Consider the following 27,873-nt stretch of genomic DNA (forward strand, 5'->3'; position numbering starts at 1 on the left):
TCTGTATGTCAAATATTTGGAGATTTTCAGAGGTACTGTGTTATACTGGTGAAATACTACAGTATATGAATGCTAGAGTAACTGAGCTGTGTTAAAGTCTACGTTGTGTATTGGTCACACTGCAACTTAAAAAAAAATCTAAGAAAGTATCGATAATCTGGATCTTAATTTTGTGGCACGCCTGACACGTACCTCTCAAAAGTGACTCATGATGCCTGTCTGTATAGAGAAGCGTAAGAACAGAGCAAGCACACAGTGATACTTGTCCAGAATACTCTCTCCTTCTACAGGCTGGCTGAGCCACCACTAGCATCTTTCCACTTACTAGTTCTTGAAGGACTTTCCTTCTAAGAATTTTTAACACCAAGCAAACATGCACCCACGCTAACAGTTACATGCAGAACTGCCTCCTTTCATGTTCTGTGCTCCTCCCAGTGCAGCAGCAGGGAGAGATGAGCTAAAAGAGCAGACAGTAGTTTCAGAGGGATCATTTGCTGATTATTGCCTCCATGACACACATGATTTTGTAGTTCCTCATTTTATGCTTTGCCTTTTCTTCATGTCTCAGTTCCATCCTTTCCAGGCAGAAAAATTCTAATTTATTTAGCTGCTTGCTTCTTGTTCTTATTTCTATACTTTAAAATATTTTTATTATTATTGTTGTTGTTGTTACATTTTTTATTTTTTTCATATTAGAGGAACAGTATCCAAAGACATAAGCCCGGTATGGACTTTTGCAGCAGTAATCTTCTTTTCTGTATAGGTCTATGTGTTACAGGACCATCAGTTTTATAGGATTGTCTTATTATAACTGTAAGGTTTTGAGTAGTGCAGTTCTTAGCTTCGTTTTGAGGCTGTCTTTAAAATGTTTGCCATAATTGAGAGATCTTTCCTAGAAAACCGCTCCAAACCCCTATAGAGCAACAGCAAATGCAAAAGTTTGTTTTGCTATGGTCTCACTTTCTTTGAAGGGTCCTTTCACACACAGGTTACTTTTTACAACACAGGCTCTCAGGCAGGCTTGTTACTGTTGAGGTGTTTTTAAAAAAATTGCTGCATTCTGCTTTTTATTTTTCAAGTTGATAAAATTATCCTTACTGACCTGCCTTACTGCATTGTCACATTAAATTTAATGCAATTTACAATCTTTTTTTGTTTTCCTGGTTTGGCAAAAGTTTGACTTATATAAAGATGCTTTCTTCTACTAAAGCTTCCTTACACTGCTATTTAGCTGTACTCGAATATGATGCTTTTAAATAGTCTTCATGCTGCTTTCAAGGATTTAACTCTTCGTGGAACCTTTTTAGACCTTTTTGTGCTTTTTGTTTTGTTTAAGATGCTTTTTATCTTCATATAGTTCACATTGTTGAAGTTAAACACAAACATTTGGCTGTTTATCACTCTTTTAAAGGATTGTTGAGTACTTTAATCATGGTTATGGCTCACTTAGGGGCACATTGAATGGGGTTCTGTTTTTTACTTCTGATAAAGTCAAGAACTGTTTCTCATCATGTGGTTTCCCGACTGCTTGGTGGGTGAAGCAGTCGTTAATGGTGTCTAAACATTTAATTTTGGCATCCTGTCCCATCCTGGCATTTAACCAATCTGCATAAGGGTAACTGAAGCCTACAATATATTGTTGTTTCTGGTTTTGTAATCTCTTTTATCCCCTTCAGTGTGTCACAGTCATTCTTACCATTGTGGTCGGACTGTTGCTTATGTGTCCTAATGCTGTGCTTTTCTCTACAATGTGAGTATTTCATTCCTCAGGGATTCTGTTACTTGTTAAAATAGCCTGTTAATCAGATTTGACCCTAAGCAGCTTCTAACAGATGGCATTGCTTCACAAACAATACAGCCTACTTTCTGTCCTCAATATTTTCAGGCCGTAGTGTCCCACTGGCATTACAACAATATTTTCCAGAAACTTGTTTGAATGCGTGTCTGTCAATAATCCTTGTCTACAGCTAGCCATTCTGATTTTGGCACCTTGTTAGGATTTTTGCATTATTGTAGTAGTAAGTAGATTTATCTTTTTAAAAGCAACTACAAGGAAATGGAAAACAAACTGAATGATTTGTTTCGACTGTTCTTTGTTGTTTCCGGTTAAGTTTTAACTTCTACGTCATCTTTCATGTGAAAATAGGCTTCATGATTTTGCCACTGAAAGGTGAATCAGCTTCATCTTTGTGGTCTTTTGCACTTGTCATCTACCCATCAGTGTTTAATTGAAAAATGTCTTCATAATCTTTTACATTTTGGGTTGGATGAAGAAGCTCGGTGCTCCTCTATATTTTTTCTCAAGTCGTAACGTGCCATTAGGTATATACAACAGCAGGTATATACAGTGCTCACAACAGCACTGTCATGCATGAAATGCAGTTTATTTCTTAATCGGAAACACTTACAGACTTAAGTGAAATTTAGTCTTAAATACTGTGTACCTCCCTGTAATATCTGAGAGCGTCTATAGATGTAGTTTACCTTGTAAACTAAAGTTGTGGCCTTGTTAGAAAAAATGTTGAAGGTATATGATTAGGTTTTCCGTAAAAGTGTATTAAGCTGTATTGATTTTAGTATAATCTTTCAGTTTTTGCAGGAATGCATCCTATATCAACATTACCATAACTTACTTTCTTAATGTCAAAATAAAAAAAAAGCTGTTTGTGGCATTTAACTGATGATAATTAAATTGTCCTGATTTTATTTAGCACCTAAAAGTGAGAAAAGACACTGTCAAGCACTCCTTTTCTTTGATTGAATGTGTTCTGTATTGCGGGTTTTGTCTCAGTAGTCCTCCTATGCTGCTGAATTAAAAAAGTAGTTGCTTACTGTTCAGAATAGTTCAAATTCAGATAAAGAAAGCCCTAAAACAGTGTTCTCTTGTCTCTCACCTGTTGCTTTCAGTACAGTTAATTTGTTAGTTTTGAACATGGCATTCTTGCAGTAGCAAATAGTGGCACGTTTTATATACTTTTTTCCTTAATGCTTACTGAGGATAATACTTTTGATTTGGAGATATGCCATAACCTTGCATATTAATTTTATTTATGAACCACAGTAGAGAAAGTGGCAGGAAACAAGTATTGGTTTACTTATATTTTTTTACTCTATCAAACACAAGAGAAATAAAATTATTTTATACCAATGTCTTTATTAAAATGATAACTAAAATATTTAAGGTCAAGGAAGAGGTTTAGGGAATAAATCTGGCTAAATACAGCCTTCTGAGATTGAAGTGTATGTTACCAAAACTTACATTCATTTGGTGATCCTTTTTTGTAGCATAGAAAATGCAGCTGACAGTTACTTAAATTTTACTGAAATTATTAAATAGTATTCATTACTTGAAGGTATTGAAAACATGTTATCTTACGTTTCACAGTATTTTGAAAAATATTTTGATTTCTTTTTTAAATAAAGTTTGGTTTAAGTAAAAAAACGAACAACAAAAAAAATGTCCCTCCAGTGAAGCAATAAAAATCAGAGCTGCATTATAACATGTTTTTGAAAATTTCACATATTTGAAGTAGCATTAAAATGAAAAAATCTCTTAACACGCACAAAGGAATAAGATCTGATGTCTAAGAATAATGTTTTTAATGTATTTGACATTAGTATAGGATATATATATAGGATATCATATGTATGTGTACAATATGTACTGTGTGTGCCTATTCTTTTATGTTCAGTTCAAACCATTTTTTGCTGAGAAATAATGTTGCTTGTATTAAACACAAATCGTTGGCTTTTTACCTGTTGCTTTCATATTATTTCACAATTTCCATACTGTTACCTAAAGAAGCTATAAAGGAAAAGTGTTGTTAATTGTTCTTAAACATTTTAATATCTTACATGCTCAGCATTTGTGTATGAAGCATTCTTTAATAAAAACAAAAGTTGTATTGGAAGAATTGTGGCCACTTCTTATGGCACTTGAGGTTTGAACAGAAACCCTGGTGTTTTCTCAGTTATTCTCATACCTGCATGTGCAGGACAGCCAGGGTTTCAGGCCCAGCCAACGTGGGTTTATAAAAGGCAAGTCCTTCTTGACAAACCTGATCTCCTTCTGTTACAAGGTGACCCACTTCCTGGATGAGGGAAAGGCTGTGGATGTTGTCAACCTGGACCTCAGTAAAGCCTTTGACACCATCTCCCACAGCATCTCCTGGAGACACTGGCAGCTCATGGCTCGGATGGGTGTGCTCTGTGCTGGGTTAAAAGCTGGCTGGATGGCCGAGCCCAAAGAGGGGTGGTGGATGGAGTTACATCCAGCTGGTGGCCGGTCACAAGTGGTGTGCCCCAGGGCTCAGTACTGGGGCCAGTCCTGGTTAATGTCTTTATCGATGATCTGGATGAGGGGATCGAGTGCACCCTCAGTAAGTTTGCACATGACACCAAGCTGGGGTGGAGTGTTGATCTGCTTGAGGGCAGGAGGTTCTGCAGAGGGACCTGGACAGGCTGGACTGATGGGCTGAGGCCAGTTGTGTGAGGTTCAACAAGGCTCAGTGCCGGGTCCTGCACTTGGGTCACACCAACCCACACAGTGCTACAGGCTGGGGCAGAGCGGCTGGGAAGCTGCCTGAGGGGAAGGGCCCTGGGGGTATTGGCTGACATCTGGCTGACCATGAGCCAGCAGTGTGCCCGGGTGGCCAAGGAGGCCAATGGCATCCTGACTTGTATCAGAGACAGTGTGGCCAGCAGGGCAGGGGCAGTGATTGTCCTCCTGTACTGGGCACTGGTGAGGCCACACCTCAAATACTGTGTTCACATTCAGCTTTGGGCTCCTTACTTCAAGAAGGACATACAGGTGCTGGAGCATGTGCAAGAAAAGGTCGATGGAGCTGGTGCAGGGTCTGGAGCACAAGTCTCCTGAGGAGAAGCTGAGGGAACTGGGGTTGTTCAGTCTGGAGAAAAGGAGGCTCAGGGGGGACCTTATTGTTCCTTACAGCTACCTGACAGGGGGCTGTAGGCAGGTGGGGGTCGGTCTCTTCTCCCAGGTAACAGCCAACGGGACAAGAGAAAATGGACCCAAGTTGCCCCAGGGGAGGTTTAGACACATAGTGGTCCCATCCCAGTGGCTGGAGGTAGAGATGGTGAATGGGGGTTGTGGTCAGCTCATAACACTTTGACTCTGCTGCTCCTTCCGTCTCACGCTCTTCCCCTACTCCAGCATGGGGTCCCTCCCATGGGGGAGAGTTCTTCACAAACTGTTCCAGTGGGTCCTTTCCACAGGGTATGATCTTTCATGAATGGGCTGCTCCACAGCGTGGGTCCCCCATGGGGCCACAGGTCCTGCCAGAAAACCTGTTCGTGTGCCTCCCCTCCATGGACCATGGCTCCTGCCAGGAGCCTGCTCCTGCGTGGGTTCCTCTCTGCATGTTGCAGCTTCCCTCAGGGCACATCCACTTACTCCAGTGTGGGGCCCTCCTTGGGCTGCAGGTGGGGATCTGCTCCACCATAGACCTCCATGGGCTGCAGGGGGACAACCTGCCTTACCATGGGCTTCACCATGGGCTGCCGGAGAATCTCTGCTCCAGTACCTGGAACAACTCCTGCCCCTCTTTCTTCTCAGGTCTTGGTTCTGCAGGGCTGTTCCTCTCATGTTTTTCTCACTCCTCTCTCTCATCTGTTGTGCAACGGGTTTTTACCCTTTCTTAAATATGTTATCCCAGAGGCACTATCAATGCCACTGATGGACTCGGGTTTGGGCAATAATGGCTCTGTTGGAGCTGGCTCTGTCTGACATGGAGGCAGCTCCTGGTGTCTTCTCACAAAAGCCAGCCCTGCAGCCTCCCCTCTGCTACCAAAACCTTGCCATGTAAACCAAGTACGCATAGTTCCACAGATGCTCCTCAACTACCCCAAATCTTCTCGTTTCTCTTTTTTTACCAGTTACAAAGTCCAGGTAGCCTTCTCCAAAGCTGTGCCTGCAGTTTCTTGGTGTCCCATCAGTTAGTAACTGGAGAGTTCTGTTCCTTGGCATAGTCTGTTATCTCATCTGCCAGGTTTGTGTGTCAGTGTGTTCTTGTTCATCGTTTATCCCATTAACTTATTGGACTCTTTTGCATTGAAAAGTTCCTTGATTAGATAGTCTTAATGATGCAGACTGGCACCTTCAGCATACCCTTACAAATGATAAAAAAAGACTGAAGTCTTTTTTTTTAAGAAGTTGATGTTTCTTATCTCATTCTTGGCTCACTACATCCAGTTTCCTGGCTGTACCGTTGGATGCATAACAGAAGAAGGAGGACATTCGTCCATTTATTTTTAAGGGCCTTCACCTAATAATAGAATTTACAACAGGTGTTGCATGCTATGACATGACTTACTACAGAGTTGGAAAATCTGAGTGGTGAAGAGTAAGCGGTCCTGTGGACCTGCACATCAGGTGAAGTGACTGAGTGTCAGGGCCGCCTGTGCTCCCTGCTGCACTGCCCCGTTAGCTCTAACTGAGCTGCCCGTGAACTGGAGCAGGGAGTTAAGTGACCCACAACAAACTGGAAATGCAGCCAGACACTGGAGAAGGAGCCAGCGTCATGGAACTAGGAGAAGGAGAATAGACCCAATGACGTGACTCTGAGCTGAAGACATGTGTTTATGTTTCTAATAATTCCAGCTGGTTCCATAAAGAAACTTAATACCACCATAAGTCCTTTCTTTGTAAACCATGATGTGCTTGTAGATGAAGATAGAAGCAAAGGAAGTTCAGGATCGACCATGTGAGGAACCACATCAGTGGTGAAGTACCTGGAGATCCTCTTGCTGATTTGCTGGTGTAGAAAATGGCAAAGCAGTAGTTTAAATTGTTTCATTACCAGAAGAAGGACCGTTGGAGTAGGTACCTGGTTTTCTCTGTGGTGTAACGGGGTGTTAACCCTGGAAATAAAGATACAGTTTCTTATTTAACCTGGCTTAAGAATACCTGAGTCTTCTGGCAGGACTCAGTGAGACAGATGTCTAGTAGCTGTACAGTATAATATGCCCAATGAAGACTGTGATAGCTTTAGATCTGACCTGTCTACCTCTTGTGAAACCTGGAAGCTATGTTGACCTTGAAGATTTTAAGCTAAGAAGGAGTACTGTTGGATTCCAACCGGGCCTCAGCAGAGAGGGGCAAAGTTCTTGTAGCTGCAGGAAGAAAGGAGGTTGGAAGCAGAAGTACAAGTTAACGTGAGTAGTTACATTGAAAGCTTGGAAGTGGGTAGTAAGGAACAAGAAGAAGAAAAAAAGAGTCTCTTAGAGAGCATGGCCTAAGAGATACAAGAGGCAGAAGAGGGAAGGTTGAAAACGCATGATAGGAAGTGGGGGAGGGGGAAACTGGAAACAAACACTAGTATAACTTGAGAGATAAAGGAGTTATTAAACTGAGAATAAAGATAGTATCCGGTATGCTGAAGATGGAAGTCTTTTAGATTTAATACGCTTTTTTTTCACTTTCACCATCAGCATTACTAATGGTCTCTAATACAATCACAAATACCTAATTGTCATTAAAAAAAAAAAAAAGAAAAAACCCAATAGTGTTCTAGTCTAAGAATGATGTATAAGATTTTTAATTGGAGAAAGTTCTTGTTGAAGGATTTGATGGTGATGAGGCAGCAAGGTCTGTTTCAGCTCTGTTGTAAGTTTAGAAGGAAATAAGTAGTTACTCATATACTGAACTTTATTGCTGTGTATTTTAGGAAGGCTGACCAGGTGCATAAGCATGTGTACGATCACCTTTGTTATTCCACTGGCCAATAGATATCGGGTGGTGGTTTTTTTTTTTAGTTTTTGTATTTAACTACAGAGTTCTAGTTCCTTTTAACAGTTGCAGAACTTCTAAAGCTGTTACAGAAGTTTGTGGTCTGCATTGGAGAGAGTGATAGAAACACTTTGGATACATTAGAATGATTTATGGCATATGAATACAGATTTGTTCCCTTGTGCTGCATTTCTTGTGAAAATCCTTATTTAAAAATAAGCTGTACCTAACCCCAGCCTACTTTTTATGCAAAATGAAAGTTTGTGATTAGTTAAAATGAACTCTGGACTAGGTTTTGTCATACAATGTTCAAAAGAATATATGACAATAATATATTAGCTGAATCCCTTAAATACTGTTCATTTCGGTGATTTTTCTAAGATAAGGGCTTCTTTCTCCCCCTTCTTTCCTCCTCACTCCAACTTTAAAGCAAAACAGCACAGATACTGTTTTATGCTTTGTGGAGGGGATTGGGAATAAGGGAACCTGTTTCCTAGTCTGCAACTTGCTATTTTTTAAGTAAGGCATTTGTTAATTTTCTTTTACTATATACATGCTCAGTGTAAAGAAAAAAAATACTAATTATGAAATATGTTGAGGTCTGTGGAAGAATTAAAAAAAAAAAAAGGCTTCACTTACAGCTTAATTTTCCACTTGTCCATTTAAGAGGAAAGTAACTGGTATTATTTATTTCAGTGTACACTTAGTGCAGTTTGTATGGGCAAAACTGAAGATAATGAATTAACACAAAGCACGTTTAGTGAACGGAATGCTCCAAAGTGGTTTTGGCTGAAATTCCTGTTGTTTGTTTACCTGCATATTTGATTACTGTTCCTTTCTTTCTCTGCATATTTAATTGCTGTCTAATTAATTGCTCTGTTGATTTCCTACATAATTAATTATTCACTAATTAATCATTGATTCCCTGCATAGCTAATTAACTTATTGCTTATTTGATTTTTACAGTTAATTGACTATAATTCATTGCTCTATTGCTACACCACCTAATTAGCAACTGGTTAATCAATTACTGTTTGCTTCCTCCTCATCTAGTTGTTTAGGCATGTCATCAGCACGGTTTATCCTCTTGCTATCTGACCTCCTTTTCCAGTCATGCTTCCTAGAATAAAAATAATTTCTTTAATCAGTTTTGTTTCTGTCTCACCTCTGAGCAAAGCACATGGATCTTCTGCACAGTCTCCTGATGCTTTCTGCACCTTTTCTGACAGTCGTACTGTTCTCTGCCAGCTGGTCTGCTCGCTTCTGGGTTTGTTCCAGCTTTACTTCTGTTTGAAGCCTTGTGTAATCAGGCACTTTAAACAACCACAGAGACTTTTGGGGATTCTTCTTGCTCTTGTGCCCATCTCCAAGGTGTTACTGGGAGGAGTGAGAGATAAAACAGTGTGTGAGTTCTGGTTACAGCTGTTGAAGGAGGAGACACAAAGCAGTGAACCTGAAGGAAAAACGACTAGCAGGCCAGGAAGCAGAAACAGAGGCAATTAAAACCTCAAAACAGAAATGTCAGCTAAATCATAGAATTTCAGTGTTAGTTAAACCTTTAGGTAAATACTCATAGGGTTTGTGGTGTGAATCTTAAATATACATTTACATTTACAGTTGTCATCCACTGGGTCAATAACAGGCTTCATTCGCTTTTTTTTTTTTTTTTTTTTTTTTTTTTGGTTATGAAAGAGTAATGCTCACTAGAGCAGAACTAGTTCAAAGAAACTGATCCAAAAGAACATTTCCATTATAAACATACTGCAACCAAAATAGAAATGTGTGTGTGCCCAAGACAGCAAAACACCTGAGAAGAAGTCCTACCAAGATTCTAAGAACACACTGAGCATATTATACATTTTATATAGGTGCTTGTGTGTGAAATGTAGAGTATATTTCAAACAACAGGAACTGTATTTGTTTTTCAGAGATGTTTTAGAAGAGATAAAGGCATACGCTGCCATTTAGTTTTGAGATAGTTGTATTATTTCCGAAGATGAGGATGCTTTTGTTATAGTTTCAGGTTCAAATAACTAAAAGAGAGCCAGCTCTGCTGTTCTTAACATTCAGAGCACCTTAAAGATGGATTTTTCTTGAGTGGGTTTAACTGTATGATTAGTGTCATGAAGGGAGGGGAATGTTGTTGAGTAGGGGTAGTGGTCTTTGCTTGGGATGGTTTTGAAAACGGGTTCCAAAATACAGCTTCTCTATTCTCTTTCTCCCAGATTCATCCCAAAGTTCACAAAATATCACTTTATTTCTGTACTTATCTGGTAATCTGTGTTTTGGTTTGTACCTCAAATAGCTTTAGTTGTTCCAGTTTGATTTCAGTGAGTGTATGTCCTATAATTTTCTTTAGGCAGGCAGAGTTAGAGAGGCAATCTAAACCAATCTCTGGGCCAGGAGTTTATATGGGTATCTGAAGAACAAGCGTGCTGTTCAAATTGGTTCCTGGTTGCTGTTAGGTTTCATTGGACACTGAAGGGAGCAGTGACTGCTGAAAAATCAAACCATTAAAGCCAATGAAGGCACTTTTAGAAAGCAAACAAAGTCCTCTGAACTAACTCTCTGCTAGAAGCTCACGAGGTGTTTTTTTTAGCTGGGTTTTTCTGAATTATTATTATGTTTGTATTAACCCTTCTTCATTATTATTTACTCTCCTGTGGCTTTGCTTTCACATCACACCTCTAGTACATGTACATTTAAAAAGCCAAATCAAAACATGAAGTTTTGTCTAAAAGGTTCTGTAAAATTTCTGTTTAAAGCATTGACCAAGGAAAATTTTATTGAAATTCTTCCTTGCTGCTGCTTTGAAGGTTTTTAATTTGTTGGGGTTTTTTTTGAACCAACAGACATTTTTCCTAGAACTTGTATGTCAAAGCATATGAAATGCTAGATGTTTTTGATAATGTTGGATGTTAATATTTCCTCTGAGACCAATATGATGTGTTTTGTTTTGACAGCAAAACTTTTTCCCCTCCTTAAATTTTCCTCCTATCCCTGCTCATTTTTCTCCATGTAGATGGGTCAAGCTGAGGCCTGATTATTTTTTTTTAAATATTGAGATAAAAGAAGAAAAAGCTTTGTGTTTGTACAGCTCTGAAGTGAATGCCCAGAAGGAGAAAGGCAGATGATGTGATTGCATAGCTGGGGTTGTCATGTGATGCAGTATTTTTCGGTTTACAGCACTACAGATATTTTGACCTTCCTCCACACTCTTTTCATTAGTGGCAGAGCCGCATCTAAGGATAATGAGCCCTGAAACCATGCACTTAACATTTTAAACTCACAGTGTATGCTCATGGTAATGTGCTACAGCAAAAATGACACATTAAAGCATACTTTTTTTATAAATAAATTTTATAAATAGAGTTTTTATAAAATGTATTTATTTTCTGACAAGTGTTACAATAATGAAGGAAAAGTTTCGTTTTCTCTTTTATGGTATTTTATTTTTCCTTCATTCTGTTGTTTCCAGCACTTACACAAATAATCAGACAATTAGACTTGCTTAGGTGAGTTTAAGTAGGAAGGTTAAGTACATGTAGGAAAAAACAGTGGGGTCCATGAACATAAAATTAGGATTTGGAGCCCAGCTGTATTTCAGAGCTGCTTTGTAAAGAATAAAATGTTTTGCATTTATACCGATAAGATACACAACAAACCCAGACAGTGACTTATGTCTTACATAATTTTACCATATATTTGAAAAAATATGAAATTGTAACATTGTCTGATGCTGGAAGGGGAAAAAAGGTCTTAATCTATCCAGTTTCCTTTTGGGTCTTGTTAGGAAATTTTTAAGATTTGAGCTAGAAGAAATGTTTTGCCCTGTGAGGATATGGGTAGGAGTTTTAACAGTTTCTTTAATTAATGCATTTTGGGATTTATTATGAATGTCTTCATTTAATGGTGTAATATTCTTTGTTTCAGCTCATCACTCTCTGCTAAGTGTATTAAGTTAGCTGATAGTTACTGTGTTAGCTGAACCAAAATCTCAGTAACTAGCGGTAATATAAAAAACCAACTTCAGTTTGGAAATATTAACTCCTCATTTTTAAACTTATTTTTCAGGGATCAGTTCCATCTTCATGTGTAAGCTTTGTAATTTATTTTCACCAAATCAAGCCGAGCTATTGTCTCATGTCTCTGAGAAGCATACAGAAGAAGGGACCAGTGTGGATGACATCATTATTCCGCTCCAACCTCTAACAGTACCCACAAACATAAACAAAGATGGAGAAGGTAAATTCATAAATTGAGAGGAATGTAATTTTCAAAGTTGTTTAGTGTTTTAATGAAACAACCCTGTGGTATGGTGATTCTGCAGTGTGTATAGAACAATTTTGTTTGTATGAAGTTTGCTGTACAACTGCCACACTGAATTTCATTCAGTGCAGAATAGATTGGAGGACAGATGTGGATAAACTCAGCATGTGACAGAGGGTGATGACATTGGTCCATTAATTTTAAATGTCAAGTATAGCAAAGTCTTCTTCTTCCAGCTTTAATTTGAGCAGTGTAACAGCAGTGTGAAGATTGTGGAAAGCAACCAGGACACCATGGATGAGGATGCATCTTGAGTCTTAGGAATGGTGGTGTGCTTTTTGAATTGTCTAACTTGTTTGTCGTGATGTGGATAATATTAGTAGTTCTAATCCAAAAAGGAAGTGCACGATTCATAATTTAGAACTGTGCTTTGATATTGGCACTGGTAAATAAAGTACTCTTGTAGTCAGAGGTCGAATTAATTACATAAAACAGTTTTACTCTGTAGTGGAAGAAGCTACGTTAATTCTAATTTTAAATTATTATAATTGCAATCCCTTGTAATATTAGCAGTGGGTTGAAAATAATTTAGACTTCATAATTATATCTTCTTTTAGACCCTTACTGAGCAGTGGATTTATATTGTTGGCAAACTCTTCCTTAAAACAGCTACTAGGATTTTCCAGTTGTTATGGTTTCTGGATTTTTAAAACTATGTGCTTATGAATAAAAAATACTCTATCATACTTAAAATATTTTTTTATCATTAACATATGCATGTGATATTTCTTCATTTGTTTACCAGCAGTAATTTGGTAGTTATGTTAACTTAATCAACATAAGAAGACGTTTCTAATAATGGCCGTATAGTATTCAGCTATAGCTGCTATCTCTTCAGACAGTTGCTGTGGAAAAATTGCACCAGATTATTATTTCACACAGTGCCTAAAATTAACAGCTCATCAGAAGAAGATGAATAAATGCCAGATCTACATCAAGTTTCAAAATGCCCTTGTAATTTTATTTTAATTGTACAAAATGAATATTCTTAAGCATGCAGAATACATCTTCCTGTCTTAACTCTTGGTTTCCTGTTATCCCTTCACTAAACTGTATTTCTGAGTACAGTGAGAGTAGCACTTCGTAGCATGTTCTTATCCTTCTAGTAAAAAGGCTCTTCTGTAAACTTTTTGCATTTGTGTCAGGGACTATCTGCACTTTCTGTATTGTTTGTTGTGAAGTATGTATTGAACGTTTATGAAAATAGAATGTAATTACTGTTATGATCTGAAGCAACAGAAATCAGACATATGCATCTTTTAAGAAAATAACTTTGCAAATCTAATGTAAAATATATCATTAATATATTAAATGACATATTCATAAGTTACGTTTTTCATTATTCTTGGTGAATACTTTTCATCTTCTGATATGATCATATGGTGCCACCTTTTTCAGAGTACATAGCCCAACTCTTTGCTATCTGCTGACAGTCAGAATGTCAAGGTAAATTACTGCCACATAGATTTCAACTCGTATTCTAGACATAGTTTAATATTTTTCCTTTCCCATCACACAGATTGATCGGAGAAGAGGGCAGTCTGTTTTGAAGTCCTATTCAATTGTTTGCTGTGTTCTGTTTAAAAAAATAAGGTATTTCACAGCTGAATATAGGAATTTGGAGAGTTCTTTCAAGGCTTCAATTTTTTCCCTCCTGTTATGGAATCTGCAGCTGATGAAACTTTAGAAGTTTATAATATACAATTTTTTCTCAGTGGACCCTTTGCAGTAATTCAGTATTGTCACTAAAAGAAGTGGTTGATGAATGACAGTCTTAGAAATCACAGCTTCCTTTTAGTATTCATTGACTGACAGATGAACATCTCTTTGTCCTTTGAAAGCACAGTGTCCCTTCCAAGTATTGGTAAACACTGTAGCTACTCCGGGGCTGGTATAGACAACTGAATGCCGAGTTGTTAATGGAGCTCTTTGTTCTGCCTGAGTAATAAATTAATGATTTTATAAGTACTGTGAACAAGCAAAGAGCTAGGCAAGTAATACGCGTTTATTACTCTAATGTTATTTTATTGGCAGTGCTCTCTGCTGAATTTTTTTTAGTCATGCCACTTTCCCGTAGTTAGGTCATGAGCGATTTAGAATTGATTTGTCTTTATCATTTTGGTAGGATGATGTTAGAAATTTTTTATCAAGTGGAACCAAGGGTACCAGGCAGATGTTGCTGTTACACAAATTATGTGTAGGTCACATTTTGTCCAGTGCTAGAGTGTGACATCTTTGTTTGGGAAATGATAGGTATTTACTGATTAACTGTAGTCACTCCACTGTTGCATAGGGTTTCCTTTCATAACTTTTCACACTGATTTCCATCTCCTTCAAAGTGCTTGTCAAAACTCTACTTTTTTTCTGCTTCTAATTAGTCAGATTGGAAATGATTTGAGGGACAGCATCAATGGCTCTAGCTTATCTACTCATAATACTATTCCCTGATGGATCGTTCTTTGGTTTAGGCTGTGTCTGCATTACAGGATACATGCTCTATTGATTCTAAAACCTTGAAGAGTTACAGTCTGAGTATCATATTTTTTTTCCAAGATGTTTAATTAATTAAGGTCACTTTAAAACTGTGATACATGCATCAGCCTTATCCTTAACTTGAACATAGGATGCAACTAGAGCATGCATTCATGCTTGCAGGGTAAGAGGTGTTCCTAGGTGCCATGATATATACATGTAACAGTAACAAAATAAAGCTGTGGATGAGATTTATTTGCATGTATTTGTATGACACCTTGTGTAAAAGATTCTGAATACAGCCATATACCATTGTAATTGATTAAATAAAAATCTTAAGCTTTTTATACTGACATTTGAGGAAGAGTTCAGGTTGCATAATGCATTTAGCTGTTAAAATTTGGCCAAGATGTTCAAGTAGAACACCTGCACAAGTGTTTTGTGACTTCTGACAAACTTTGTTTGAACCATGCTACAGCTGGCAGTGTGATGACTGTTGAGTGACTCAAACAGGTTAGGGGGAAAAGGGCTGTTTAATAGTCTTTTATCTCCTACTCTTCCAGAGTCAGAGATATTTGCCCCCTGACATCATTAAAATAGCTACTGAAGATGTTTTATACATGTGTAGCTTCAGTTATATATGTGATTGAGTTAAGGCTGAGGGGTAGAAGACCAGGGCAGAAACCGTGTATAGTCTTAACCATTTATTGCATCTCCCCGTACATAATAAAGTGAATTTGGAAAATCCTACCCTTTAAGGGTGCTTTCCTTTAGTAAATCAGTTTTGGTAAAACTTGGTTTTGAGGCAAAGACTGTACTGATGATCATTAAGCCCAGGGGAATCCACAGTGCTGATGTGCCAGGATCTACATGGTCTACAGTGTAATCTATGAAGAGTTAAGAATACTCAACAGTGAAGTAACTGTTACTTTAATTTTGTTTTCTTTCATTCAACTTAGTTTACTGTAAAAATAAACTTTAAAAAATGTTGTCTAGACCCTAGTGCTCTGGAGGGCTGGTTGTGGACCTCTATTTTCACATAGCATGATCCCAGACAAGTAATTAATGGGAAAGATCAGTAGAATCTGATTGAGATGTATGTGTGTGTGCATGTGTGTGTGTATATATATATATATATATATATTGCTTAGCTAAACATCATGGGATTAATTAAATATAATTCTGCAGTATGGTAATGTGAAGACCTCATAAATGGAAATGTTCTGTGTTACTCATGTTCTGAATATTTTTGAGACAATTATTATTAAATGGACTGATTTGGAGAAGCTTACGTGAACAATTCCTATGAAGGAACAGTATAAAAATAGACATAGAGTCGATTTCATTATAATCTTTTTGAAGTGCCTTTTTTATGTCTTTGAGTGCATAATTATATAGCACAGAATGTCTTCCCCGAATATTGCCATTGCTTATCCAGTGCTGGTCGATGTGAAGATTGGTTTCAGTGAGTCTGTGATGAGTTTAAAAGCCCCAGAAACAGCTAACTTGTTCTTAGGGGAACAGGATCTTGCATTTAGTATCTTTTTAATGACCAATTTAAAACTGCTACTCCTGACTAATCCTTGCGGTAAGTGTTGGGTGGGGTTTTTTATTTATTTATTTAATGTGCTACCTTTATTTTTAACAGTTAAGCGGATTCTTTTTTCTGGCAAGCAATGAAGTTTCTGATTTACTCGGTTATGGTCTAACAGAGGAATGGCAATGTACCACTGTTGGGTGACTGTGCCTTGGCAGTCTGAGGTGTGCCTTGAACTGTGATTGGTACAATGCAGCATGAATGGCTGGCTGTTGGCAAGCTAGGTGGAGAAAGACAGCTGGAATTTATGGTCATGTGCATCTGGCATTGCTAGCTTAAAGTAGCTTCAGATACATTTTGTCCTGGAGAGAGGAAAACATGGAGCAAGGAAATGAAACAACTGTCATAAGCCTCAGAAGTTTGTATCAGTTGCCCGTACCCAGGCTTATGTCGCTGGTATGTTGCTACCCAGTGCTTGCCGCTTCTTAAATCTTTGAGAATTTAAACCCACTTCTTAAATCTTTGAAAACTGCTGCAAATTCTCCTACTGGTAGGCTCATTTACAAACATTTTTAAAATTTACACATTCTTTAGATGTTTGCCACACTATTAGTAGCCACAGTGATAAGAACTTCAATTTTGTAGGCCACAGAAGAGAATCTACCACCAGACTTCTAAAGGAGCAGTTTTCACATTTCCACTTGTATACAAATTTCTGTTTCAATTTCTGTCTTAATATGAAAGTGCTGTTCTTCTTTTCGTTATGTATACATTAAAACAGTCAAGAAGTAGTATATGTCTTTTACCTGATTCTACTTAATTGCTTTTACTTGGGTAATCTGATGATCGCATTGTAAAAGAATGAAAAGAATATCATAGCAGAGAATATGGTGGTTGCATTCACTTTTTTGATCCTGGGATTTAATTACTTGATAGTAACCTGGATAATATCCACATCTGTATTCCTCATAGTGTGTTTGACACATTGGCAAACTCTGACCATTTTACAGGTTGACATGAAGATAAATGTTGTTTGTTTGCTTATTTTAATTGCATGTTAATTTCTTTTAACTCAAGGCACCAAATATTGATTGCTGCAATTGATGAATATCAAAATAACATGAATGGTAGCAAAGAGCAGTTTTGAGAGCACTAAAATCACCCCTCTTTTTGGCTCATAATTGACAAAACTACCTTTACTGGAGTGCAGTAGCACAGAAATTCAGAACACTGCTGATGGAGGGCTGCAAAAACTTAAGTGAAAGGGTTGCTTTTTTCCTATTTATAATGAGGCTTTTAGTGTTCTTATTAAATTATATTTGAGCAGATAAGTATTCAGTTGCTCCTGTAATAGAATGCTTTCTTTTTCACTTGATATTAATTACATGATTAACTTAAAGCTATGAGTCTCTGTATGTAGGGTTTTTTTTGTCTAGTATACTTAAGGGAAATGTTGAACAGATTTTGAATAAGATGCTGTCACCACCTCCTGTTCTCTTGCATCATCTTCCCTTAAGATTCCTTGAGGTCATTCATTTTTCCATATGCTCTAAGTCAACCAATTTAGTAAGGTCTTTTGGCACATGTACTTGAAAATTTATTTGAGGTTTGGGATTTTTTTTATATTCTCTCCTTTCATGATTTTTCAGACTTTTACATTGTCAGTCTCAGTTTATCAGGCAGAAGGTAGACTATACTGATAAATAGTTGATAAAAAGCTTCAGACAGCTCTTTATCTTTATTCTTGATATGCACTGGTTTTGGTGAAAGTTTCTGGAGCAGGAGCAGGAGAAATGTAAGTTGTTTCTCATAAGAGGCACAATTTATATGTAGTACTGTCAGTCTGTTTTAGCTTGAGTAATCTCAAGATACTTTCAAGCCTGTGGAACTGCAACAGTTGCTTAATTCTTTCTTATAACCCAGAAGACATATTTCATAATTCTCCCATCTGTGCTGTGCAACTAAAACCCACCCCACCCCCCCAAACAAAGAAAACCCAAGCCAATAGTAAAAGCATGAAGTTCTGAGAAGAATTTTATTTTTTATTTTTGAACAAGTCTCAAGATTTGGAAATATTTTGATGTAAGAAAATTTTCAGGGACTTCTTTGCTGTGACTACCGTAAGCTGAAACATGCACATTTAACTTTGCTTGTTTTTTTCCTGAGCATTAAAAACAGAGTTCTCGGCAAAATTTTTGTATGTGCCAGTCCTTTGTTTCTCTCTGACATTACAAAGATGATGGCTGACAGATGCTTTGTACCTGTTCTGTTTCACTTAGCACATTTTAATGTACATTATACTCCTGGATATCAGGCTCTATTACCTTTTAATTCTCAAAGTTGGAATTCACTGCACGTAACTGAAGGTGCTTAAACTGGGATGCTAGTCACCCTGGGATCCAGAGATGATTCAGGTCTTATGTGAATCTGAACTGTACTCTGAAGAGTAGTTTCTCTGTTCCTTCAATATAGAAGACAAATATTAACTAATTTGAGCGCTCAAGTGTCTAACAGTAGATAAAATGAATCCTAAAAGCTTGGAAGAAGCCTGACTCTGTCCCATGTCTCCATACACCATCAGGCAAGCTCTTTTTGATACACACTGATTTTTCCCTCTACGCGGAGTAGATAGACATCACCAGATGTCTGCTCAGACTCAAAAAAAATATTTAAATGCTACCATGCTGTGCTGTTTGTGAACCAACAGTTTCTTGCAGAAGAGCGAGTTCAAAGTAAATAACTAAAATCTGTCCAATAACAATTGGATAATTCCTCGAGAAGCACAGTGTAAAGAGGTAAAAAACAAGCAAGCAACCCTGAGATTAACAAGAAGGATAAAGACTGGTAGAGACTGATCCTTTTCATTGTATTAAACTAAGCTAGGGTGAAATCTCCTACAATAACTTGATCACTATCTGGAAGTTTCCCCCCTTCCCTCTTGGTATCTACTTTTGTTGACTGAAAGTTTTCTTGGGATCTAATCGGTTTGGTCAGTGGAGTCAACAGTTACAGCTGTGAGCAGATGATAGCAAATTTTTGAAATAACTGCAGCAGTAAAGAGGGAAGTCTTAAGCAGGAGATGAGAGTGTGACCTTTTTATGTTGTTATGCATTCTGTGTTCACTATATCTCATTGATTTTATCAGTGTCTCCTCTACAAAAATATGGAAATGGAAAGTTAAGTTGGATTTGTTAAGAATTGTGGATGACTTCTGGTTTTAATTGCTTGAAATACTCATCAAGGAAACATTTTTTGCATGACTTCTGGAGTTTATTTGTTGCGGACAATTTTTTATACCGACTTCTGGCTAGGAAGTGCTAACAATAAAGAATCACAGGAAATGTTAAGAGAGTGATTTTTCAATTTATTAAAAGAACAATGAACTTTTGTTTTTAAAAAATAGAACATTTTTCTCTGAAGACATCTCAATACTTCAGCAATTTCATTGAGAGTGATTTAAATTTAAAAGGCTTTTTCAGAGTGTCAGAACACAGCAGAGCAACTTTGTAGAATATGCCTGCTGATACAGTTATACAACAATCAAAAAGGGTGCTTGCAGTGTAACTTCTGTAAAACTATGGCACTTTGACATCTGCCAATCTCAGTAACACAAATGTTGTTGCTTTGCAGCTAGCAGAAATGCCAGCAAATATCCCTCCTTAAAAACAAGTTTATGTGAAGCTGACGGTTTTTTAAGCTTTAGGGATGTAGGCTCTTGAACTTCTTTTAATATTCCTGTTTTTCAAAGATCAGGTGAATATTGGCAAATTAGCTGTGGAATTTAATTATAGCTTCTTTTTAACTTTAGCTATCTTTTCTAGATCTTCTTGTAGTGAAGAGGAAAAGAGGCAGACCAAAAGGGTCTACTAAGAAGTTTTGTGTGGATGAAGATGTGGCAGAAAATAACCCTGTTCCAAGTGAAGAAACTCCACCTGGGACAGAAGAAGGACTGGAACTGTCTGAAGTCTCACCAGGCAGCTTGGAATGTAAGAAATGCAATCGGAAGTTCTCCAACACACGTCAGCTGAGGAAACATATCTGCATTATTGTTTTAAATGAAGGAGAGGAAGAAGGAGATGGAGGTAAGAAACTAATGGAAAGTGTGTTTCCATCCTGTGACCTGATTGATAATGACTTGTAATCATCAGAGTTAATTTTAAATGTAATGTAATTGCCTGTTTCTTTTAACAGAAAAAGCATGTTGAAGCAAAACAGAATAAAGTCAGAAAAGGTATTTTAATTTTCAAAAAGGTCAAGATGTTTATTGCACTAATGATTGTTCTAAACTCCCTGAAATGCTTCTTCTGTGTAAGCAACTGTTCTGTTTCTCACAAAGAGGGTTACAGTTTTCCAGTGAGAGGCGGTACTGGCCACATAGGTCAGTATCACGCATTGGTGAGGAAGGATGGCTCTGTGGAGGTGTTTCTGTCCTGTGACTTGGAAAACCTGAATTCTGTCCTGTTCTTTTAATAGATTTAAAGACTGCTTTTCCAGATGGCTCGTTTTACTGTATAAAAAGTAATGCCACACTTACCTCTTCTATTTTACAAAACTTTATGTGAATGACTCATTGGAGAATGAGAGTTCATTGTTTAAATTTAGCTTTAAGATTGCTTTGAATATATTCAGCCTCCCAAAAGTTTTAGAATAGAACAGAATAAAACAGAACATAGGTCCTTCATTTGAAAGGCACCTACAGTGATCATCTAGTCCAACTGCCTGACTACTTCAGGGCTGACCAAAAGTTAAAGCACGTTGTTAAGGGCACTGTCCAAATGCCTCTGGAACACTGACAGGCTTGGGGCACCGACCACCTCTCTAGGAAGCCTGTTTAAAAAGACAACGGTGAATATTCATTTAGACTAGACTATAGACTAGGTCATCTAGTCCAACTGCCTATTTAACTTTGCTCAAAGGGAATGTCAGTATGCATACAAAGGAATAAATTTGTCCAAATTATCTGAGTTTTATGTTTGCGTCAAAATTAGACTTTTGCTTTTGCCTAGTTTCTTAGCATGATATCCTGTTCCTTCTACTTGTAGACAGAATTTGCCCTTGAATTTCCTCCAGTTTTCTGTTAGCCTTTTGTGTCCAGTCTGTTGCCATGATACACAACTACTATGACTATTTTACTTTCAGTGAGATGTAGAGTTCTGTGGCAAAAACTATTTAAAATGGGCTTTCAATATGTTGACAGAGCACAGAAACTTGTTTTGATAAAGTACCTGGTTATTTTTTTAACTATCGTCAGTGGTAGGATTTTTCAAGTGTACATAGTGACCTTTATTCCAGCTGTCTCATCTCTGACATCACAAGTATCCATGCCCTTTGTGGTTTGTATGTACTAGGTATGGTGTTAATATTTGCATTATTTTGGCGGCAATGTTGCCTTTTCTAATTTTTTTTTTAAATAAAATCTCAGATCAGAGAATAAGCTCAAATTAACTGTTCTTGATCTTTCAGCTTAGTGCTCCTAAATCTTATCTTGATCAGTTTTGGTATAAAACGCACTGGCAGATTTTTCAAAGGAAGTTGTTTGTCCTTTTCCTTCTTTGAAAACAAAATAGCCTCAATTTTGGACAGATTAAACATTTATTTATTGTCTGGCAAAAGCAAACCTATCAAACAAAGTAAGTTATTCTTGAGCAGCAGCAAATAACAAAGGCTTCTAGTTGTTGGTGACTGGTGCAGCTGGATTGTCTCCAGCCCAAAGCTTCCTGCTTTGACTGCAGACATTGAAGGTGTTGGGGGCTGGTTTGATCCTGAGGGGATAATTCTTCCTTGAATACATCTGAGAAATTCAGTCTTCAGCCAGCTACTGATTACTGAACCATCACAGGAAAACTTTTCACTTTTGGCTTTGCCATATGAACCGCTTTGGGACAACTTTTCAATTTCTGAATACGTAGATGAAACTAGCTTGTGAATTATTATTATCCTTTAAGAAAATGTGGTTACATTGAGTAGCTCAAAACTTTGTGAGGGGTGGACAAGAACAATATGGTCTGTGCCTAGGACTGTTTGCCATACTTGTGTCGCTTTACCAGCTCAGGAAACATGTTCTTTAAAATTTGAGCTCTTGGTGTTGAATTGCTATCGGATTCAATTTTCATTATGAAGAAAGTTTTGAGGATGATGGGTTATCCTTCGAAATGTGAACAAGAAAAGTCTAAACTTGAAAAGACAAGCAAAGAATTAAATGACAAATGTGGTTTTATTTGTTTGTGTATTTTCATGAGGACCTTCTAATGATATAAAAATAATAAAAAAAAAAAATTCTTACCCAAATGCACCAAGATTCTTAGTTTTCAAAGTTGGTGTCAGAGTCCCTGAACTAGAGGTTTCACCCATATCGTTAGCAACTGAAAGCTGTTAAACTCATTAATTTTTCTAAGTGCATTACAAAGCTGTCCGGTCTTCAAGTTTTCAGTATGTTCTGTGTTAATGAGTTTAAGAGCATTAGTACATAGTCTGTGAAATAGTACTTCTGCTCGTTTCTTAAACCCGATGCTGCTCATTCCATTGGGGAATAATAGTTCTGTATAACCTCTTGCGTAAGGTTTATGATTTAGAAATCTTCATATTTGCATTTAGATTATTCTTATCCTGTCTGAGTTGTAACTAACAGACTAACTAGACTATATGGAAATTGCTTACACATCTGGTCAGGCTTATTCTTCTCAGCAGCTCTGCTGTAACTGTTTTGAGATGGAGGACCAAAACTATAGGTGGTGTTCAATACACAAAGGCATCCCTGGTTTATACCATGGCATGAATTTTTATTATTTTTTTTTTCTGTTCTGTTCTCTTCTTAATGATTCCTCAGATTATGTTTGATTTTTCTGACTACTGCTGAGTATTGAACTTACATTTTCAGGGAACTATTTAGAAAGACAGTCAGATCTTTCCTGTTGCTTAAGAGTCAGTTTAGAGCCCATTGGTTTATCGTAAACTTTTTTGTGTATGTGCTTTGTTTTGCGTTTATTGTCACTGTAGGTAGGAGTATGTTTCAGACTAGCACCTGTCTGCATATGTGTTTATGCACGAGATTTTCTAAGCTGTAATTACACCCAGGAAAGATCAAGTCAGTGCTTTAGGGGGAGCCTGTGGAGCCACACAGGGTTAGCTGCATTGCTTCTAGGCCTCGTTGACTGTGTTAACTAGAGCTCTGTCTATAATGGCCATTTAGAAACGTAGCGTGTGGGAGCCTTAATCTTGTTTAATTCCAAGTTATTCTGTCACCAGTTACTGATTATTGAAAGACCTTTCCGTAGCTTCATTGTCCTCAAATGGAGTTGAATCTTAAGTGTATCATACACAGATAGTGGTGTAGCTGACTCAGCACATAGTATTGCAGTTTACACTGGATATTTATTTTGTGTCTGTGTTTTTGTGTGTTTATAATTTTCAACAAATACTTCAGTTACTTAAGCAGATGTGGTTGATAATAACATTTTCTAGTGTAAACTATTCCCGAGACAAAACCATCTTGAAATCACACTTATTTTGGTGTATGTGAGGGAAAGAGCACTGAAATTTCTATTTCAATGAGATTTCTCTATTACTGAAGTTCTTAGAGCTAAATGGAGAATTTTACTGAGGATCTCTGAACCTTCCAGAGGTACGTTATCTTCTCTTGCATTTCAGACACAGTAGTTAAAAGTAGCTAAAAATCATAAGAAGCTTTGACTGCAAGTTCTTCAGTCGTAGGCGTTGACCTCTTGCCTAATACATAAGGGTTGTTTTTTCCCCCATTTTTATCCATGTCTTTCCAACTTGAAAATACTTTTATCTGGTTTTCTAATGCTTCTGAGATTTTTCTGTAGTATTTTTTTTTACTGCTTTCTCATGTTATTTAATTTGTTGCAAAGTTTAGCACTAAATGGACAACGGATTAAAAATCAAGAATGTTTTCACTTTGCACTGGATCTGGCTGGGATGGAGTTAATTTTCTTTGTAGCAGCTCATAGAATCATAGAGTCATTGAGCTTGGAAAAGGCCTTTGAGATCATCAAGTCCAACCATTAACCCAGGACTGCCAAGTCTACCACTAAACCATATCTCTAAGCACATTTTTTGAATGCTTCCAGGGATGGTGATTCCACCACCTCCCTGGGCAGCCTGTTCCAGTGCTTGACCACCCTTTCAGTGAAGGAATTTTTCCTAATATCCAATCTAAACCTCCCCTGGGGCAACTTGGGTCCATTTTCTCTTGTCCCGTTGGCTGTTACCTGGGAGAAGAGACCGACCCCCACCTGCCTACAGCCCCCTGTCAGGTAGCTGTAAGGATCAATAAGGTCCCTCCTGAGCCTCCTTTTCTCCAGACTGAACAACCCCAGTTCCCTCAGCTTCTCCTCAGGAGACCTGTGCTCCAGACCCTGCACCAGCTTTGCTGCTCTTCTCTGGCACACGCTCCAGCACCTCAATTTCTTTGTTGAAGTGAGGGCCCCAAAACTGAACACAGTATTTGAGGTGTGGCCTCACCAGTGCCCAGTACAGGGGGACATTTACTGCCCCAGTCCTGCTGGCCACACTGTCTCTGATACAGGCCAGGATGCCATTGGCCTCCTTGGCCACCTGGGCATCCGAGTGCAGGACCTGGCACTTCTGCTTGTTGAATTTCATACAGTTGGCATTGGCCCATCAGTCCAGCCAGTCCAGGTCCCTCTGCAGAGCCTTCCTACCCTCAAGCAGGTCAACACTCCTGTCCAGCTTGGTGTTGTCTGCAAATGTCCTGAGGGTGCACTCAATGCCCCTGTCCAGATCATCGATAAAGACATTAACCAGGACTGGCCCCAGTACTGAGCCCTGGGGCACACCACCTGTGACCGGCCACCAGCTGGATGTAACTCCATCCACCACCCCTCTTTGGGCTCGGCCATCCAGCCAGCTTTTAACCCAGCACAGAGCACACCCATCCGAGCCATGAGCTGCCAGTGTCTCCAGGAGATGCTGTGGGAGATGGTGTCAAAGGCTTTACTGAGGTCCAGGTCGACAACATCCACAGCCTTTCCCTCATCCAGGAAGTGGGTCACCTTGTCATAGAAGGAGATCAGGTTTGTCAAGAAGGACTTGCCTTTTATAAACCCACGTTGGCTGGGCCTGAAACCCTGGCTGTCCTGTATGATGCTCAGGATGATCTGCTCCATAACCTTGCCTGGCACTGAGGTCAGGCTGACAGGCCTGTAGTTCCCCAGATCCTCCTTCCAACCCTTCTCGTAGACGGGCATCACATTGGCTGACCTCCAGCCTCTGGGACCTCTACAGTTAGGTAAGACTGCTGATAAATGATGGAGAGCAACTTGGTAAGCTCTTCTGTCAGCTCCCTCAGTATGCTCAGGTGGATCCCATCTGGCCCCATTGACTTGTGCGTGTCTAAGTGGAGCAGCAGGTCACTTATTGTTCCCTCCTGGACTGTGGGGACTTCATTCTGCTCCTCCCTGTCCCTGTCCTCAAACACAGGGGGCTGAGTACCCTGACAGTAACTGGTCCTGCTATTAAAGACTGAGACAAAGAAGGCATCTGGACCTCAGCCTTTTCCACATCCTTTGTGGGAATGTTCCCCACCACAATCAATAACGGATGGAGATTATCCTTGGCCCTCCTTTTGTTTCTAATGTATTTGTAAAAACATTTTTGTTCTTTTATGGCAGTAGCCAGCTTAAGTTCTAGCTGGGCTTTCACCTTTCTAATTTTCTCCCTGCATAACTAATGACATCCTTATAGTCCTCTAGAGTTGCTTGCCCCTTCTTCCAAAGGTAGTAAATTGTTTTTTTCCCTGAATTCTCTTTTTTTCCCCTGATGTGGTGTTTTTGATTTGTGACCAAAATAATGCTGATGACACACTAATTTTTAGTTGTTGCTAAAGTATGCTAAACATATAAATAATGGAAAAATATATTGATATTCCATGTGATATTCTTTATTGAGAGAAAAATAATACATGATTTGAGCTGCAGATACAGTATTAGGAAAGGTTTCCAATTGATAAAATGTTTTGCTGCCTTTTATAGATCCACAAAGGGAGTGTTGAAATCCTTATCAAATTGGACATTTAAAATTAAAATGAATAAAACACTACAGAACTCTATTGAACCTGCAGTATATATTGGTCAGAGGAAAAACTGGTGGATATAACAGGGCTTTGCTGCTCTCTGCTTGCGTGATCAGTGATCCACACTGACCTCCCAGAGGTCGGAATCGCGTTGGTAGTTCTCCACTCTTTCAGGAGTCACCAAGCCTTACTGGTTACTGACTTCTTCTGTGCATCGAATTAAATCGTTTGATGCATAATGATTACCTTCACCTTGTGAGCCAATTCACTAAAACAGCACGAAAAAGTGTTACTTTTTTGCACCTGCGGCGGGCTGGCCATGCCGGGGGGCAGGTGCCCCCCTGCCCGCTCTGTCCCTGCCCTCCTCAGCCGGGCAGGGGGGAGAGAATGGAACGACAGGCCCGTGGGTCGGGGTGGGGGCAGGGAGAGATCGCTCCCCAGTGACCGGCACAGGCAAAACCCAGCTCTGCCCCGGGGACAGTCAGAGCGGGCCGGTGAGAAATAAAGCCGAACCTTAAAGCCCCTCCCGCAGCGCTCCCTTCTCCCCGGGCGCAGCTCGGCTCCTGCCCGTCCCTGCCCCCTCCCAGCAGCAGCGCAGGGCTCTGGGCAGCGAGGGCCGCGCTCAGCTCATCGCTCCTCGTCTCCCCCGCTCCTCCTTCCTCTCTCTCCCTGCCGCAGCGCGTCCCCCCCCGCGGGCGCAGCCCCCCCGGCCCGGCCGGCCCCAGCCCCCCCGCCCCCGGGGGCACAGGCCCTGCCCCAGCCCGGCCCCGGCCCGGGCTCCTCCCCGCGGGGCCACGGGCCCTGCCCGGAGCCGCCCCGGCGCCGCTGCCCGCGGGTCACGGCCCCCTGCGGGCACCCCCTGCCCCGGGGGGGGGCCCTGCCCGGGCTGCGGGGGGGGAGCCGCTCCCCCGGGGGCTCCGCGGGCCGGGGGCGCCGTGGGCCGGGGGGGAATCTCTGCTCCGGGCCGGGAGCGGCTCCGGCCCCTCCGGCGCTGCCCGGGGGCTGCAGGGCCGCGGCTCCCGCACATCCCGCTCCTCTCCCGCTGCACGTTGCTGTGCGGGTTGTTCCCGCTTCTTCAATACGGTCTCTCAGAGGCGCTGCCGCCGGCGCTGAGGGGCTCGGCCTGGGCCGGCCGCGGGGCCATCCTGCAGCGTTGGGTCCATCCCAGCCGTGTGTCCATCCCAGCCGTGTGTCCATCCCAGCCGCGTGTCCATCCCAGCGGCGGGTCCATCTCACAGTGGCTGGAACTGGCCCCGTGTGACACAGGGAAGCTTCTGGCAGCTTCTCACAGAAGCCCCCCCCTGTACCACACCCCCTAACTACTACCCCCCAACTACCAAAACCTTGCCATGGAAACCCAATACAGCACAGAATTAAAATATGTCTGTTGTGCTTACAAATCCGAATTGTACTGACGTGCGGAACGCAGACTCCACAATCAGTAAGATTGTAAAGTAGGTATGTTTATTCAGCGCTGGGCAGCACGGGGGAGTAGTCCCGCCAAAACCGTGCGCGCCTGATACGAAAACTTGCTCTGTTTTTATAAGACAACTCATTACATATTCATAATATGATGTAATACGCCTAGACATATGCATTACCTATCCCCGCTTTGTATTAAAATTAGTTCTGCAAGTCATTTCCATCTCTCTCTCCCGACTGAGTTTGCGCAGTGTCCCCCGGTGGTGGTCGTCAGGGGTCCTGAGGATGAAGGCAGGTGAGTCTTCCTCGTGA

The 27,873-nt window shown here is 39.8% G+C and overlaps 1 protein-coding gene across 3 annotated transcripts in view; it reads left to right on the forward strand.

Annotated features, from left to right (window-relative positions):
- Window positions 1-27,873, forward strand: part of ZFAT (zinc finger and AT-hook domain containing) — a 129,088-nt gene that overhangs the window by 34,813 nt on the left and 66,402 nt on the right. For all 3 annotated transcript variants that reach the window (XM_040588799.1, XM_040588798.1, XM_040588800.1), the window contains exons 2-3: window positions 11,822-11,992; window positions 19,907-20,167. In XM_040588799.1, the coding sequence (XP_040444733.1) occupies window positions 11,822-11,992; window positions 19,907-20,167 (432 nt within the window). The remainder of the gene's footprint in view (window positions 1-11,821; window positions 11,993-19,906; window positions 20,168-27,873) is intronic.

This window comes from Falco naumanni, chromosome 3, assembly GCF_017639655.2.
Source record: "Falco naumanni isolate bFalNau1 chromosome 3, bFalNau1.pat, whole genome shotgun sequence".
In the NCBI taxonomy this organism is placed as follows: Eukaryota; Metazoa; Chordata; class Aves; order Falconiformes; family Falconidae; genus Falco; species Falco naumanni.